The sequence below is a fragment of the Fundulus heteroclitus genome, chromosome 20 (genome assembly GCF_011125445.2).
Source record: "Fundulus heteroclitus isolate FHET01 chromosome 20, MU-UCD_Fhet_4.1, whole genome shotgun sequence".
NCBI lineage: Eukaryota > Metazoa > Chordata > Actinopteri > Cyprinodontiformes > Fundulidae > Fundulus > Fundulus heteroclitus.
Window position 1 is genome coordinate 7707919 of NC_046380.1, and position 16695 is coordinate 7724613.

Consider the following 16695-nt stretch of genomic DNA (forward strand, 5'->3'; position numbering starts at 1 on the left):
TGGATTTTCTTGCTGATTTGACAAAAGCCCAGTTAGGGTACCCACAGGTTTGGTGACCTGTACCCACAGGTCACCAAACAAACTGCTGGATTGTTTCTTGAACACACTACTGACTTGACTGTTTATTGCCAGCGAAAATCTGGACGAAATAGTAGCTAAAAACGTCTTACAACTTAGATAAAAACGAAAGTTAACTTAATCTGATGTTACAACTTCCAAAAAAAACAAAACGTGGTCCAGAAAAATTCATTTTACTACCTCCGTCGTCGACATTTGACCAACAAAAACTCATTTCCACTCCGCCCTATCGTGTGTTCTTCATCGCTTCAATTAATGGGAGGGTCTAAAAATGACTAAAGTAATCTAAACAATTCTAAATATAAGATTATAGATTTTGGTTTCAAGCTAACTTAAATATATTCTGTGTGTCTAGAGAAAAAAATAAATAGAACTTAGGATTCAACATAAATGACCACAACACATAATATTCACTGGCATACAGAATCTTATGATCTTGCATGCAGAGTATAACACAGAATATATTTTAAAGGCAAATAAGAAATATTACAACTGATCCACGGGAATTTAATTTTTAATTTTTAATTTCTAAGCTGCTTAATGTTATTGAGAAGTTTTAAAGCCCATATAAGAAAAGTTGCATAGGGCCTCCTGTTTGGTTAAAAAACAAGAAAGATAAATGGATTTTGCTACGGTACGTTTCATGTGACGTCGGCAGGGACTAGAATCTGATCTTTTTCAAGCATGCGCAGCGTTACTATCTTCTTTAATCACTTATTCTTATAGCTACTTCACAACGTAGGGCTTATTGAAGCGCTTATGTCTTTTTGAATGAACCAAAGAATCTGCAGTCTTTGTCCGATTTATCTGTTCAGAACCGTTCCGGCTATTTTTCTTTTGGAGCTACACCTTTCACTGCAGCCAGGTCAGATTCTTTGACGTCTCTACTCCAAAACTATTAATTATTATTATTATTATTATTATTATTATTATTATTATTATTATTATTATTATTATCATTATTATTATTATTATTATTATTATTATTATTATTATTAATTGATTAATCCACATTCTTCTTTAACCATTCATTGGAAGAATTGCTTTTTGTTGCCTTTGTTCACAAACAGATCTCCTGACATTTGTTTCAGACAACAGTTTTCCCTGATAGATGTTAAACTTGAACAGGTCCAAACCATGATGCTGCCGCCACACAGTTTAACAGCTTTATATCTAAAATTCAATTATGGTCTATTTTAACTCCCATCTGTCTTGTCCATGTGAACCTGAATAAACTCAAGACAAGGCACCGGTTTCGTTTTTCACTTTCTCCTGGGCCACATCTGCTTCATAGCGACTGTATTATTACCACTTCTATGCTGAACGCCCTCCTTCTATGTGAAGATTGCTGATTGTGGACTGGTAGAGACAAGGTTCTTTGGATTTCGATTGCAGCACTGGCTGAAACACCTTTTTTTTGTCATGGCACAAGTGCAGAGCGTGGTAAAGACAAAGAGGGCGATTGATAATAAAAGAAAACTTACGAATTATTCTCACACAGGAGATCGGGCAGGAAACACAGGAACCGAGTATTGGTCAGGGGGAAAGGACCAGAGAAACAGGGAGCAGGAAATCAAACGGAAGAAACCAACGGGGGACAAAGAGAACCAGAGAGGACACACTGAGGGGGAAATGACAGGCAAACGAAGAGGAGGGACGAGGAAGAGCTGATATGAATGAGAACAGAGGAACAGATGTGAGGAACAGAAATGGAAGGAAATTAATCCCTTTAACAAAATGTACATAGAAAAAAATGTAAACTGGATCAACTAGAAAACATAAACAGGAACAAAGAAAAAGACAAAGAAATTCAACTACCCAAATACTTAATGCATATACATACATACATACATAATACATAAGCAAAAGGACAATCTAAACCCACAAATGTTCAGATCAAGGCGAGAGGATTACATAATTTTCCAACCACAAAACTGTTCTACAATAAATAAACATCCAGCCATGAGCTTTTCCTTGTTATTTCAGTCTTGCTTGTTTACTTTTCTGGGGTTTTTAGATCATTTTAGCTGAAGAAAACTGGAGGAAAAGCTGCTGCTATAAGAAAATAAAAATAAAAAATAAAAATTGGACATTGCAGGTCATGGTGCAAGAGACGACACAGCTTTCTGAAACATCCCATCCACACTGCAACTCAGGAAACATGAAACAGGAAACTTTTCAGTGACTGAAAATCTTTAGTTATTTTCATTTGTTAAAAACGAGTAAACCACTATTTCTTTTGCTAAATGACACTTTTGTAATCTGGCTATAATGTAAACTGTAATCCAATGCAAACCAAATAGTGGGTCGCACCCCCCAGCAAGGAAGGAAGGGGGGGTGGGGGGGGGGGGGGGGGTCAGTCTATCTGTATCTGCGTCAGTAGTACAATAATCGGAGGTGAGTAAAGTAGCCAGAAATTTAACTTAAGTAAGAATAGCACTACTTCAACATATTTTTACTCAAGTCAAAGTAAAACGTACCCAACCAAGAAATTACTCAAGTAAGAGTAAAAAACGTCTTTGGTAAGAAAGCTACTCAAGAACTGATTTAACATTTTAAAAATATGTAATCGGTCAGTAATAAATATTAAACTATGTACAAATTCTGGTATTTTAACGACTAACATAAAACATTTACAAAGAATGAAAATGACAAAGTAACAAATTCAAGCAGAAGAAACACTTTTCTGAACAATGTTGTTCAACATAAAAGTTATGAAACCAAGCAGTTAATGTATGTACAGTAAGTTAGGACAATATCTACTGTTTACTGTGGTTACTTGACCTGTAAATGACTCAATGAGCTCAGCAGATAGAAAATACCATTAAAAGAATAAAGCTTCAGTAAAAACAAGAAGTCTCACCTCAACATAACCTGTAGATGTCTCTCTGGTGCATTTTTGGTTCAAACAAGTTTGTTCTTTATTCAGTGTAGTTACTCATAGTGTAAAGAGTAGCCACAACTTTTAGTCAAGTAAGAGTACCAAAACTTTTACTCCAGCAAAAGTAAGAGGTACAGTGCAGTAAAACTATTCCTAGAAGTACATTTTGTTAAAAAAGTTACTCAAGTAAATGTAACTGAGTAAATGTAACTAGTTACTACCCACCTCTGATGATGAATACTATAAAAGTCCTATAAAAGCACAAAACTTATTCTGACTGAAGTTAATGGCTTAATATTATTCATGCCATATGAGGTTCATACATAGTTAAAAGTTGACTGCAGGTACAAGTCGGCTTAAAATACATTTATACTGTTGTTAATATTACATAGTTGAAAAAGTGTGGCAATGTTGAAACATTCTAGTTGGTAAAAACCATTGTATGGTATATCTGCTATAAAATTTAAAAGGGATTCTGGGTAATCTTCAGAAGGACAGCTTTAATGCATTGAAACAGAAAATGCTAAAAGTTACATTTTAGACCCACTTTGTTTGGATGTTAGGGCCTGAAAATGTTTTCTCCTTTAAAGCGGAGCGCTACAGAAAACCTTTGAGAACCGCTGGACCATGCAGAGACGTTTCAGCGTTTTTTTGTGACGTCTTTCAGGACATACCCGTTGTTCCTGACAGGAAACGAAGGTCTGAAATCCCGGCGCCACTCCAAAGCCCAGCTGGTCAATGAACGGCGGCTCGTCTTGGGTGTGGATCTGAACTTTGATCCCCGCTTCAAATGACGTCTCATCTGTTGACGGTAAAAGGTTAGGACGGTTACAGCAGGGCCGATGATTTGTATGCACACAGTGCCCCCCCCCCCCCGCCAGCTAGCTTTAAGCTGTTATTACCAACCAGAAGTGTTAAAGTGTTGCAGCATACAGCTATGTGATGTGGGTCAAAACAGACTGGAAACGGAAAAGAGAGACGTCTCATTCTAGCTGAGGAAAACATCAGAAGCCATCGCCGCCAATTCGTCAAAAAAAAAAAAAAAAAAAAAACTAAAACGGCACCGTGTATCATCGTTTCTCATGAATGACAAACACTTCAGGAGCTCTTTGCAGGCTAAATAGCTCGAAAACGAGGACCGAAAAGGATAAAGTGAACGTATTTTCCGAGCAGATTAGAAAATGACAGCGCCCGCCTCACTGTAGCCTTCCTCACTGCGGGGGAAATGAAAGTGAGTGTATAAATTATTAAATAAATGATGATGGGGATAAAGCGAAATCAATACAGCTGAGAGCTTCCTTCCCCACAGCGCTCTGCTGTATGGATTTTAAATCAAACATATGGGCCTCTTTAATTCAGACTTGAGGGAAACACCTCTGTGCCACATGGACTTAAAGCTACGCTTCTGCAAACATATTTCTTTCGCAATAGCGGTGACCTAAAAGTACCAATTATGCAGGTTGGATTCAAGAGACTGAGCTCCTTTGTTGAGCCAGCTTGGTGATAATGTACAGTGTCTATTTCCTGCCAACCCGCCCCCTCTTTTTTCTTTTTTTTTTGCCTCCTTGGTTGTCACTCGGCATCATCCTCCGAGCGCGGGGCTTTCTCACTGTTTTCAATTAGGGAGCTCAGAGTTGTGGCAGGAGTTCAGCGAGGACGCCTCAACGGCGCGTGACAGACTCGAACTGTTACGCGTCGGTCCGACGAGGCTGAGTGCCGAGCCGTTTTGTTCTGCCGCCGCGGAGAACGCTCGAGAGCCGCAGACAGAGCTGCAAAAACAGAAAACGTCCCAATCTTCTGCTTTTAAATCACGGCCAGCCTTTGCTACAGTAACAATCCCGTTTTTTGACTGTCTCGCGAAAGAATGTCAAGTATTTGTCAATTACTCAAACTTTCAATGTAAAGCTGAAAAGAATGACGACCTTGTGAGCCACGAGTCTAAAAAAAAAAAAAAAAAACGCCTTACGTCTCTCTATTCTGGCATATTATGTTGTGATTACTTGGTTCACACACAGAACGTGTTGAGTTTTCACTACTACCCGTGGTTTAATTTCCATTCTATCCAAGTGAAGGCCAAAGGTCAAAGTCATTTTTATCCCCCCCGCAGAGATAATTGCGTAACACATTTGCAGAGGCTTTATTTATAACATGGTTAAAGAACAAATTCTTTAAAGATTAGAGGGTGAACATAAACAGAGAGTTATGTACATTAAGCACATTTTAACCAAATGAATCAGGACTGCGCCATTATTATTGGTTCTGGTCGGATTCAGCTCTGAAAGCACCGTTGGGCAACGCACAGAAGACGCCCTGATGCCATCAGACGCTCCCGAGTCGTCCATTTCTCCAAATCCTCTTAAGGCCCGTTTACGCTACACTTTTTTAACCGAGCCGAGCCGAGACCAGTCCGAGCTTGGATCAGTTAACCAAGCCAAGATGACCGTTTACACACCACACTATCCCGGTTCCTTGGTTGCTCCTCGCCTCCTAGTGGCGATCTGCGGTACTACCGCATATTGTCATACTGCATATTGTCAAACAGCGGCGCCCGTAACATTCAGGATGTTATGCTTGATATTGTGATATTTCGGTGTTTGCGGAGAGTCAGGGGAAGAAGGCAACCATTGGTGAATTTACTTGAGAGAGTCGGCTTTTGGGATGTGGATGAGACAAACGAACGTCTAATAAGGATTTACAGACGCAGGAAACAACGACAGACACTGAGGTTCATCACACTGCCAAGCAGAATCATCTCTGGAAATCGTGTGGCACGGTAAGGAAGCTAGTATTATTATGAACGTCTGAAATTGTCTGAAAAACCGCTGACAGTCAGCTGACTGTAAGGGCATGACGCGGTCTGCTCATGCGCTCTTTATCAGAAAACCAGGCCAGAAAAAAAAAAACAGGCCGAGACCTACTCAGGAACTGGTCTGCATTTAGCGCGGTCCGGTTATGTCTAGCGCGGTCCGGTTCAGTCTGCTGACCATTTACACACGAGAGTTATCTCAGTTACCGAGCTCGGACTGGTCTCGGTAGTGTAGGGTAAACGGGCCTTTAATTACATTTGAGAGAACATACAGTAAACACGGAAAAATTATCTATCTGTACTGTGAATCTATGCTCAGATTAAAATAAATAAATAAAACAAACAAAAAACAATCTCAGTTATTTCAGCTAACGGGACACAAAAAGAGTTTGTCAAGTTTCAAACGATGGAGAATAAAGATGAACGGAAGTTATTTTTCACACAGAGGAACCTCCTGTAGCAACGCACCGCGGAAGGTTTCGTCTATGAGATAGTCGGCAAAGAAACGAGGGCTGACGTTAACTTCACCGTGAAATCCCAAAGGTGCGCTGTGTGATTTAGGTCATGACTCTGGAGGGTTATTCTGAGACTTTTAGATTCACCTGAGAAGGATTTTTTTTCTTTTTAAAACCGGCAGCTGAGCTAACAGAAAGAGCCTCTTCTGTGAGTTGAATCGGCTTTTGAGTTAATCAGTAAACATTTATCTAAAACAAACAACCTCCGTGGTTCACCAAACCTTGAGCTTATTCTTAGTTATGCCGTCTAATCACCACAGGACTGCTCACCTTCGTCTGATATTTACATGAGCAGATCAAATCAAATTTGTTGTAAGGGTGGAAATTTGTTTTTTTTTTTCATGATCTGGTGGCTGTATCTTTGCACACATCGACCTTCTGTTCTCCAAGGCCATGGACATTTAAATATGCTGAATGAGAACGAGTCTGCGTTCTTATGCTTTATTGCCGCCATTAGGAGAGAACACACTGGAGTTGTGGTAGATGATTCTTTTTTTTTTTTTTTTTTAGGAACACTGACCTTAAAGCAAAAGGTTACGATGCTATTTAAAGCCGTTTTATTTTGAATCGTTGTAAGAGGTCAACGCATAATTAGTGTAAATCTAGTTTTGTGTTTGAAGACGAGAACAAGGCTGGGATATTTTCTTTACTAATTAGACTTTATGGAAGCTCTTTTTACCCTAAACTATCATCTATGTATTTGATGTATTTGATAGTTAACTTTGTACCGGACTAGTTGGGACCTTAATTAATAAGAAAATTGTAATAAGAGCGCGCTTGTGGCGCAGTGGGTAGTGCGACCCATATACGGATGCCTTTAGTCTTCGACGCGGTTGACCCACAGTCCTTTGCCGCATGTCTCCCCCCCTCTTCCACCCCCTTCCTGTCAGCCTACTGTCATAAAAAGCGAGCCACTAGAGCCGCAAAAAATCCCTAAAAAAACAAGGAAAAAAAGAAAATTATAATAAAAAGTCACGACAAAGCCCAGTGTAAGACTTAAAAACGCAGAACCTGGAATTCAAAGCAAACAGAATAATTTGAACGTGCCGAATCTGAATCAGTTCCTTTTCTAATGCAGTTTTTGTTTTGGATCTCAGATCATGACACCACAAACCCTCTTTATCAATGGTTTTGTAATGTACGCCTCACAAATCTATCCAGTGAGATCACGGCAGTGTGTTTTTTTCGGGGGATTTCTTTGCAGCAGAAGAAGGGGAGAGACATGTGGCAAAGGACTGTGGGTCAAATTCGAACCCAGGTCGTCCGAGTCAAGAACTATCCGCTATCCGCAACGCCAGCATGCCAAGGCAGTGTGTTGGCTTTCGAAAGACGAAGCAGGGATTGTGGAGCCAAAGAGGCGTTGTTATATTTCAGCAGCTCTGACATGTACACACATATACGGAAGATGATTAGGGCCATTAAAAAAAACAAACAAACAAAAAAAAAACAGAGAAAGGCATGTAAAAAGTCTATTCAATTCTTTTTTTTTTTCGCGGCTCTAGTGGCTCGCTTTTTCCAAAAGTAGGCTGACAGGAAGGGGGGTAGAAGAGGGGGAGAAACATCCTGCAAAGGACCACGGGTCAGATTCAAACCTGGGTCGACCGCGTCGAGGAGTAAGGCCTCTGTATATGAGTCGCGCTACCCGCTGCGCCACATGCACGCCCAAAAGTCTATTCAATTCTGACTTTAATCTCAGAATTCTGGTGAAAAAAAGGTCTGAATTATGGGAATAAAGTCAAAATTCTGACGTTTTTCTCAGAATTATGAGAATAAAGTCAGAATTCTGACTTTAATCTCAGAATTCTGACTTTTTTTTTTACCAGAATTCTGAGATTAAAGTCAGAATTCTGACTTTATTCTCATAATTCTGACCTTTTTTTCTAGAATTCTGAGAATAATGTCAGAATTTAATAGACTTTTCATGCCTTTTTCTCCCCTTTTTTAATGTCCTTAATCCTCTTCCGTACACATATACAATGCAAGGCAAGACGAAATCTTCATTTGCCATTGCAGTTGCACATTCCAACAAAATTTGCTCGCTGCATCTAACCCATCACTCTGAGGGAGCAGTGAGCAGCTTCCAGCGCCCAGGGAGCCATAGTGGCAGTCTGCAGGGTTCAAACCCAGTACTTGCAGCCTTCTCAGAACACAAGCACGCTGCTGTAACCACTAAGCCAACGCTCGCCTTTCCTCCAGTAGAGGAAGCTCACAGTTCAAGGGGATGCTGTGATTGGCTGAGTGTGGTGGCGTGAGCAGGAAGTGCAGCTCTTCTATAAAATCTCATGGGCAACTGTTGTATCATTGCCTATGCAGACGCTGAATCCTCTTAGCAACCTGTAACCGGGTTGTAGCATATTCATGGTGGCGACAAAAGACACAAAGTCAGCTTTCTTTATCTGCCTTCTGTCTGACTGGCTTTCTAAAATCTGCCTCCGTATTACCCTTACAGCTCATGAGCATTACGGCTATGTGGCTCAGTCCCGAGATGGATGAGAGCACAAAGGGGGGAGGGCCGACTTCGACCTTCCGCTCCGCGTCGACAGCTTTCAGCAGCTTGTGAGGCATGAAGAAAAAAAAAACTCATTTGAGGAGCAGGAATATCTTTCATAAAGAAGCTTGTTTGTGTAGCCTTTTCCCACAGGTCATTACGGTTTCATTAGCTACATGCAATTCTTCAGATTAACTCAGGGGTGGCATTGTGTTCCTTAACGATATTCAGCGGCAGTTCTTGAATGAATGCAGCCCTGGGCGAGCCTCTCTTTCTGTGACCAGCATGCACATGGCCATTACTGGAGTACAGAGACCGAGGCTAGAGCAAAATTCACTGTATTTTTTAAGGTTAAATAAGAATCCCTTAAAGGTAAATGTTTTGCTTTCAAACATCAAAACTGTGCTTTGAAAATCATGCAGCTTGATCAGTTTAGATCAGTGCAGTCCAGGGTTCTTTGACCCACCTGGAAATTATCATTTTCAACCTTGTTTTCAGTTGTCCCAATGTCAAACAAGCACCAGAAATTTTCTTTTTTGTATCTTAACAAATAAAAGCGAGGTTTCATGAATCTAAAACTGTGTTTTCCAGAATCTGTGGTGTAATCCAGTCAGGTGTCATTTGAGAGCAGCAAATTATGACCATACGACTTTGATCAATTTTTAATGAATCAGATAAATTAGCGTAAACCAACACAATACAAATGCCATTTTAAATAAGCTAAATGTATTTTAATTTTTATACATAAAATTACAAATAAAGGCTCACTAATAATGTTCATTTATTAAACAGAAAAAAGAAACGTTTCACATCGATCCCTCAATGAGCCTGCAAGGACAACCAACGCTGGAAGGTCGTACACTATCCTGCAGAACGTAAACGTAACGTGTGCAATTCCAGCATTTTGATTGGACAATCCAAGTTTGGGGCCGTATGATTTGTGCCCCACAGCTGTCTATTGAGAGCGTGTTGGGCATTCGCACTGCAATTACAGATGTTCATTATTTAAACAAACGTTGGTAGGCCGGCTCGCATCCTCACTAAGACTAAGAAAGTAGAGAACATCACCCCAGTTCTAAAGTCCTTACACTGGCTCCCTGGATCTCAGAGAATAGACTTTAAAATCCTTCTGTTAGTCTATAAATCCCTGAATGGCTTAGCTCCTAAATACATCACAGACTTGTTATCAGGGCATCAACCCTCCAGACCACTCAGGTCTTCTGTCTCCAGCCTGCTCTGCAGAACCAGAACCAGAACTAAACATGGAGAAGCAACATTTAGTTCCTATGCTCCGCTTATCTGGAACAAACTTCCAGAAAACTGTAAAAGTGCTGAAAGCCTGAGTTCCTTTAAATCAAGATTAAAAACACATTTATTTAGGATTGCCTTTAACTGTTCTAATTAAACTGTTTTTACTGAAACATCATTAGTTCAACTTTGTAGTCCAACTGTTTTTAATATTTGCTTTTAGTTTCTATTTTTTCCATGTTCTATTTTGTTTCTACATTTTAATCCTGTAATGTTCTGTTGTGGTTTTGGTTATTTTCAGTTAGTCGACTTTTCTGTTTTAGGATTTATTTCTGTGTTGTGTCGTTTTGTATTGGATTTATCCTTAACCGGTATTAGTCTTTATTTCAGCTAGTGTTGGTCCAGTCTTTGTCTTGCTTTTTACCTTAGGTCTAGTCAGTGTGCTCCGTTTATTATTTCCACCTGTGTTGGTCAATTAGTCCCGCCCTGCTCTTTTGTTCCGGTCATCTATTTAAGCCCGCTTTAGTTTTTGGTTTGTTGTCAGGACGTCTTGTGTTATCCCCCATGTCCAAGTTCCCCGGTAAGAGTTCTTTCCCTTCTTTTTTTTGTTTAGCCTGCCTGTCCGCTTGCCCGTTTTACTTTCGGCTCGTCTGCTTTTTGAGTTTGCCTTGTTGTGTTGCCTGGAGCCAAGTCTTTTGTCCCCTGGACCTTTTGCTAATAAACCCCTTTTTTAAAGCTTCAGCTCTGTGTCTGGCTAACATTTGGGTTCTCCTTATTCAAATCATTACATTACGTCCTGACACCATGAACCCCAAGCCGACACGTTATCTCCTTTCTGGAGGAGCTAAGCTCACTCAGCCCGGCGCACCACTATCCTCCCACTCTCAAGGCTGTTGTTCATTGGACTTACCCTGTCAGTCCGCCTCATCGCCGTTCATCCCGGATCCGGACCTTTTTCTGGAGGTCGACGCCGAGATGATCTGGGAGCTCCGTCCCGACTTATTCCCTGAGTCGGTCCCGTTTCCCCCTCCTGACGCGGAGGCGAATGAGTCTTCGCTGGCAGTTCCGTCCCGTCGGGAGGAACCGGCATCCCCGCTAGCCCCGCCGTCTCGCCGCCGAAGGAGGAAGCGCTCGTCTGCCGGCCCCCCATCCAGCAATGGCGGGCAGCCGCCCGATGAGCCAGTCCGGCCTCACCCGACTGCCGAGTCTCTGGCTCGACCCACTTCCGGTCCAGCAGACAGGAGTTCCTCGCTTCCCAGAGTTGAGAGGCCTACAGCTCCCCCTGCTGGCGTCCGTGACTCGGAGTACTTGACATTGGAGAGCAAAATAAGAACTTTTGCCCCCATCATCAAACGTCTCAGGGAGGCTCTACTGATCCAATATTCTGAGGAGCTGGAGAAGAAGTTAAAGGAAGTTGAGGGTCATTATAGGACTGCACTACAGGCTTTCTACAGCCGACCCGAGTCTGTCCTCGAGGGTCTGGCCGACGCCCCGGCTCCTGAGTCTCTCTCCGAGGGTCTGGCCAACCCCTCGACTCCCATCAAGCCCAAGTTCCGAGAATTGGTCCAGGAGGACTTGGCGTCACCCAAGTCACAGGAGGGGGTCCAGCAGAAACTGCTGCCACAGACGTCCGACGTAGGAACCCAGAGGGGTCCGTCGCAGATGTCCGACGTGGGAACCCAGAGGGGTCCGTCGCAGATGTCCGACGTGGGAACCCAGAGGGGTCCGTCGCAGATGTCCGACGTGGGAACCCAGAGGGGTCCGTCGCAGATGTCCGACGTGGGAACCCAGAGGGGTCCGTCGTTGACGTCCGACATGGGAACCCAGAGGGGTCCGTCGCAGACATCCGACGTGGGAACCCAGAGGGGTCCGTCGCTGACGTGCGACGTTGGAACCCAGGGTGGTCCGTCGCGGACCTGTGACGTTGGAACCCAGGGGGATCCTTCGCTCTTCGGTCATCCAGGACCTCAGAAGGGGGTGCAACAACCGGGAACCCCTGGAGACCTAGAGCCTCATGGTGTTCTTTACAAGTCCAGACCCCAGATAGCCCTCATGGACAGCCAGCTCTGGGAGAGACTTTATTGGACGTCTCTTTCTGATACCCTCCAGGAGTTGATTCTGAGACTCCTGGTGGCTAAGGGTCTGACTTTGGTGCCTGAAACCTGCAGCCCGGGGTCTCCTGAAACCTGCAGCCCGGGGTCTCCTGAAACCTGCAGCCCGGGGTCTCCAGCAGCCTGTAGCCAGGCCCCCACCTCAGCAGCCTGTAGCCAGGCCCCCACCTCAGCAGCCTGTAGCCAGGCTCCCACCTCAGCAGCCTGTAGCCAGGCTCCCACCTCAGCAGCCTGTAGCCAGGCTCCCACCTCAGCAGCCTGTAGCCAGGCTCCCACCTCAGCAGCCTGTAGCCAGGCTCCCACCTCAGCAGCCTGTAGCCAGGCTCCCACCTCAGCAGCCTGTAGCCAGGCTCCCACCTCAGCAGCCTGTAGCCAGGCTCCCACCTCAGCAGCCTGTAGCCAGGCTTCCCCTTCAGCAGCCTGTAGCCAGGCTCCCACCTCAGCAGCCTGTAGCCAGGCTCCCACCTCAGCAGCCTGTAGCCAGGCTTCCCCTTCAGTCGCCTGTAGCCAGGCTTCCCCTTCAGTCGCCTGTAGCCAGGCTTCCCCTTCAGTCGCCTGTAGCCAGGCTTCCCCTTCAGTCGCCTGTAGCCAGGCTTCCCCTTCAGTCGCCTGTAGCCAGGCTTCCCCTTCAGTCGCCTGTAGCCAGGCTTCCCCTTCAGTCGCCTGTAGCCAGGCTTCCCCTTCAGTCGCCTGTAGCCAGGCTTCCCCTTCAGTCGCCTGTAGCCAGGCTTCCCCTTCAGTCGCCTGTAGCCAGGCTTCCCCTTCAGTCGCCTGTAGCCAGGCTTCCCCTTCAGTCGCCTGTAGCCAGGCTTCCCCTTCAGTCGCCTGTAGCCAGGCTTCCCCTTCAGTCGCCTGTAGCCAGGCTTCCCCTTCAGTCGCCTGTAGCCAGGCTCTTTCGTCGGTCGCCTGTCGCCAGGCTCTTTCCTCCGTCGCCTGTAGTCAGGCTCTTTCCTCCGTCGCCTGTAGTCAGGCTCTTTCGTCTGCCGCCTGTAGTCAGGCTCTTTCGTCTGCCGCCTGTAGTCAGGCTCCTTCGTCTGCCGCCTGTAGTCAGGCTCCTTCGTCTGCCGCCTGTAGTCAGGCTCCTTCGTCTGCCGCCTGTAGTCAGGCTCCTTCGTCTGTCGCCTGTAGTCAGGCCCCTTCGGTCGCCTGTAGCCAGGCTTCCCCTTCGGTCGCCTGTAGTCAGGCTCCCCCTTCGGTCGCCTGTAGTCAGGCTCCTTCGTCTGTCGCCTGTAGTCAGGCTCCCCCTTCGGTCGCCTGTAGTCAGGCTCCTTCGTCTGTCGCCTGTAGTCAGGCTCCCCCTTCGGTCGCCTGTAGTCAGGCTCCTTCGTCTGTCGCCTGTAGTCAGGCTCCTTCGTCGGTCGCCTGTAGTCAGGCTCCTTCGTCCGTCGCCTGTAGCCAGGCTCCTTCGTCAGTCGCCTGTAACCAGGCTCCTTTTTCAGTCGCCTGTAGCCAGGCTCCCGCACCGGGAACCAGTGACCAGGCGCCGCCGTCTTTAGCCACTAACCAGGCGCCGCCGCCTGTAGCCACTAACCAGGCGCCGCCGCCTGTAGCCACTAACCAGGCGCCGCCGCCTGTAGCCACTAACCAGGCGCCGCCGCCTGTAGCCACTAACCAGACGCCGCCGCCTGTAGTCTTTAGTTTGACGCCTTCCCTACCCTGTAGTCCGGCGCCGGATTCTGTCTTCTCTCTCTCCAGACCTCGCCGCCGGCCTCCTAGATTCCTGCTCCGCCGCCGGCCTCCTAGATTCTTGCTCCGCCGCCGGTCTCCGAGGTTCCTGCTCCGTAGACGGCCTCCTGGACGTCCGCCGGAGAGCCTAGCATGCCGGGGCCGTCCGCCAGAGAACCTGTCACGCCGGGGTCGTCCGCTAGAGAACCTGTCACGCCGGGGCTATCTGCCGGAGAACCTGTCACGTCTGGTCCGTCCGCCAGGACGACCGCCGGAGAACCTGTCACGCCGGGGCAGTCCGCCGGAGAACCTGTCACGCCGGGGCAGTCCGCCGGAGAACCTGTCACGTCTGGTCCGTCCGCCAGGACGACCGCCGGAGAACCTGTCACGCCGGGGCAGTCCGCCGGAGAACCTGTCACGTCTGGGCCGTCTGCCGGGACGACCGCCGGAGAACCTGTCACGTCTGGGCCGTCCGCCGGGACGACCGCCGGAGAACCTGTCACGTCTGGGCCGTCCGCCGGGACGACCGCCGGAGAACCTGTCACGTCTGGGCCGTCCGCCGGGACGACCGCCGGAGAACCTGTCACGTCTGGGCCGTCCGCCGGGACGACCGCCGGAGAACCTGTCACGTCTGGGCCGTCCGCCGGGACGACCGCCGGAGAACCTGTCACGTCTGGGCCGTCCGCCGGGACGACCGCCGGAGAACCTGTCACGTCTGGGCCGTCCGCCGGGACGACCGCCGGAGAACCTGTCACGTCTGGGCCGTCCGCCGGGACGACCGCCGGAGAACCTGTCACGTCTGGGCCGTCCGCCGGGACGACCGCCGGAGAACCTGTCACGTCTGGGCCGTCCGCCGGAGAGCCTCTCACGCAGGGGCCCCCCGCCGGGAAGACCGCCAGACTTCCTGATTCGCTGGGGTCGTCCGCCGGGAAGACCGCCGGACTCTCTGTTGGGGGAACTGTTTTGGGAGATTTTCTGTTAGTTTGGATTCGCCCGATGTGGGTTGTTTTCTGTTTTGGACTCTTGTTTTGGTTGTTTTGTCTTTTTTTTTCTGACCCTCCTGCCTGTAGCCCCCTCCACCCGCCCGGTCAGACTTTTATTTAGTTTCTTTGTAGAGACGTAAGGGCGTCTAGAATCCGCCCTTGAGGGGGGGGCTCTGTAATGTTCTGTTGTGGTTTTGGTTATTTTCAGTTAGTCGACTTTTCTGTTTTAGGATTTATTTCTGTGTTGTGTCGTTTTGTATTGGATTTATCCTTAACCGGTATTAGTCTTTATTTCAGCTAGTGTTGGTCCAGTCTTTGTCTTGCTTTTTACCTTAGGTCTAGTCAGTGTGCTCCGTTTATTATTTCCACCTGTGTTGGTCAATTAGTCCCGCCCTGCTCTTTTGTTCCGGTCATCTATTTAAGCCCGCTTTAGTTTTTGGTTTGTTGTCAGGACGTCTTGTGTTATCCCCCATGTCCAAGTTCCCCGGTAAGAGTTCTTTCCCTTCTTTTTTTTGTTTAGCCTGCCTGTCCGCTTGCCCGTTTTACTTTCGGCTCGTCTGCTTTTTGAGTTTGCCTTGTTGTGTTGCCTGGAGCCAAGTCTTTTGTCCCCTGGACCTTTTGCTAATAAACCCCTTTTTTAAAGCTTCAGCTCTGTGTCTGGCTAACATTTGGGTTCTCCTTATTCAAATCATTACAAATCCTACTTGCTTTTTTCTGTTTTTTTCTCTCCCATATTTTAATCATGTAAAGCACTTTGCATTGTTTCTGTACTGAAATGTGCTATATAAATAAATTTGTCTTGCCTTGCCCAATATCAAGATGCCTCAAGAGGATTTAGCCTACTGAGCTTGTCAGTATTCTGGCAGACTTAGATATACAGACACAAATGTTTATAACAGAATTTTATTGGCCTTTTTTTTTTTTTACAATATTGCTCAATCCTGTCCCACTTATTATTGTAAGCAATAGAAAATGAATTCTGGACATTATTGACTTTTTGTTTTCCATGTGCTCTTATGTCACCTCCCTGACAAATAGTGCCCTAAGCAGCAATTCATATCACACATATGCAGAATTGCCACAAACAACATCAATATAAGCCACAAGAGTGCATTTCTTTTTTTTATTGTGTCACAATTTAACTTGCAGCTCCTAATGGCAGCAGGTAGCATTGACGTAGCTACATGTAGGTAGCTATAGCTACATACATTTAGTCCAGTCTATGTTTTCTTTTCCACTGTATCAGTGTTTGATGAAAGAGAAGCACATATTATAAAGTTATTTATTCACTAAGGTGAAGATTTATCTCATAAACTGCTTATTTTGGGAATATTTTGCCACTGAGGCAGCACTGCATCATTGAGCACTCGACTGGTAAGCTTTCCCTTAGAATGTTAAGCAGCAAAACAATTAAAAAGGGATTTAAAGTCAATTTATAATTGATGAATTGCTTTGATGTGTTGAAGTGTTTTTTTTTTTTTTTTTTGTATAATGTAATGCGTTGATCTATCACCGTGAACTGTCTTATTTATCCTTATTTAGCTCCAGACTACCCAGATCTGGAGTGGGGGGAGAAGAAAAAAAAAAAAACACATATTAAATGTTTTATTTATAACTATGATGTTCTTTGGAGCTCAGCATTCTTTTCAACAGATGAAACTTTTCTAGGTGAAGTGTTGCACACTGAAAGGTCTCTGACAGATCCTTGCATCGCACATCAGTGAAACCGCGCATGTGGTTCGACTTGGCCACCTGCCGCATGAAATTATTGCTACAGAAAAGTTAAAACCCAAAATATATCTGTCTTCAACACCGTTTCCCCTAAGTGCCAGAAACTTTACGCCTTGAGACCTTTCATTCCTTTCATATCTCTTGCTTTTGGATTTCATCAACGAGGAATCACACATCAGGGTTACCGCC

At 45.7% G+C, this 16695-nt stretch overlaps 1 protein-coding gene across 3 annotated transcripts in view; it reads right to left on the minus strand.

Moving 5' to 3' along the window:
* asic1b (acid-sensing (proton-gated) ion channel 1b) overlaps positions 1 to 16695 on the minus strand; it is a 256494-nt gene that overhangs the window by 27008 nt on the left and 212791 nt on the right. For all 3 annotated transcript variants that reach the window (XM_012853347.3, XM_012853346.3, XM_021311027.2), the window contains one exon: positions 3634 to 3761. In XM_012853347.3, the coding sequence (XP_012708801.1) occupies positions 3634 to 3761 (128 nt within the window). The remainder of the gene's footprint in view (positions 1 to 3633; positions 3762 to 16695) is intronic.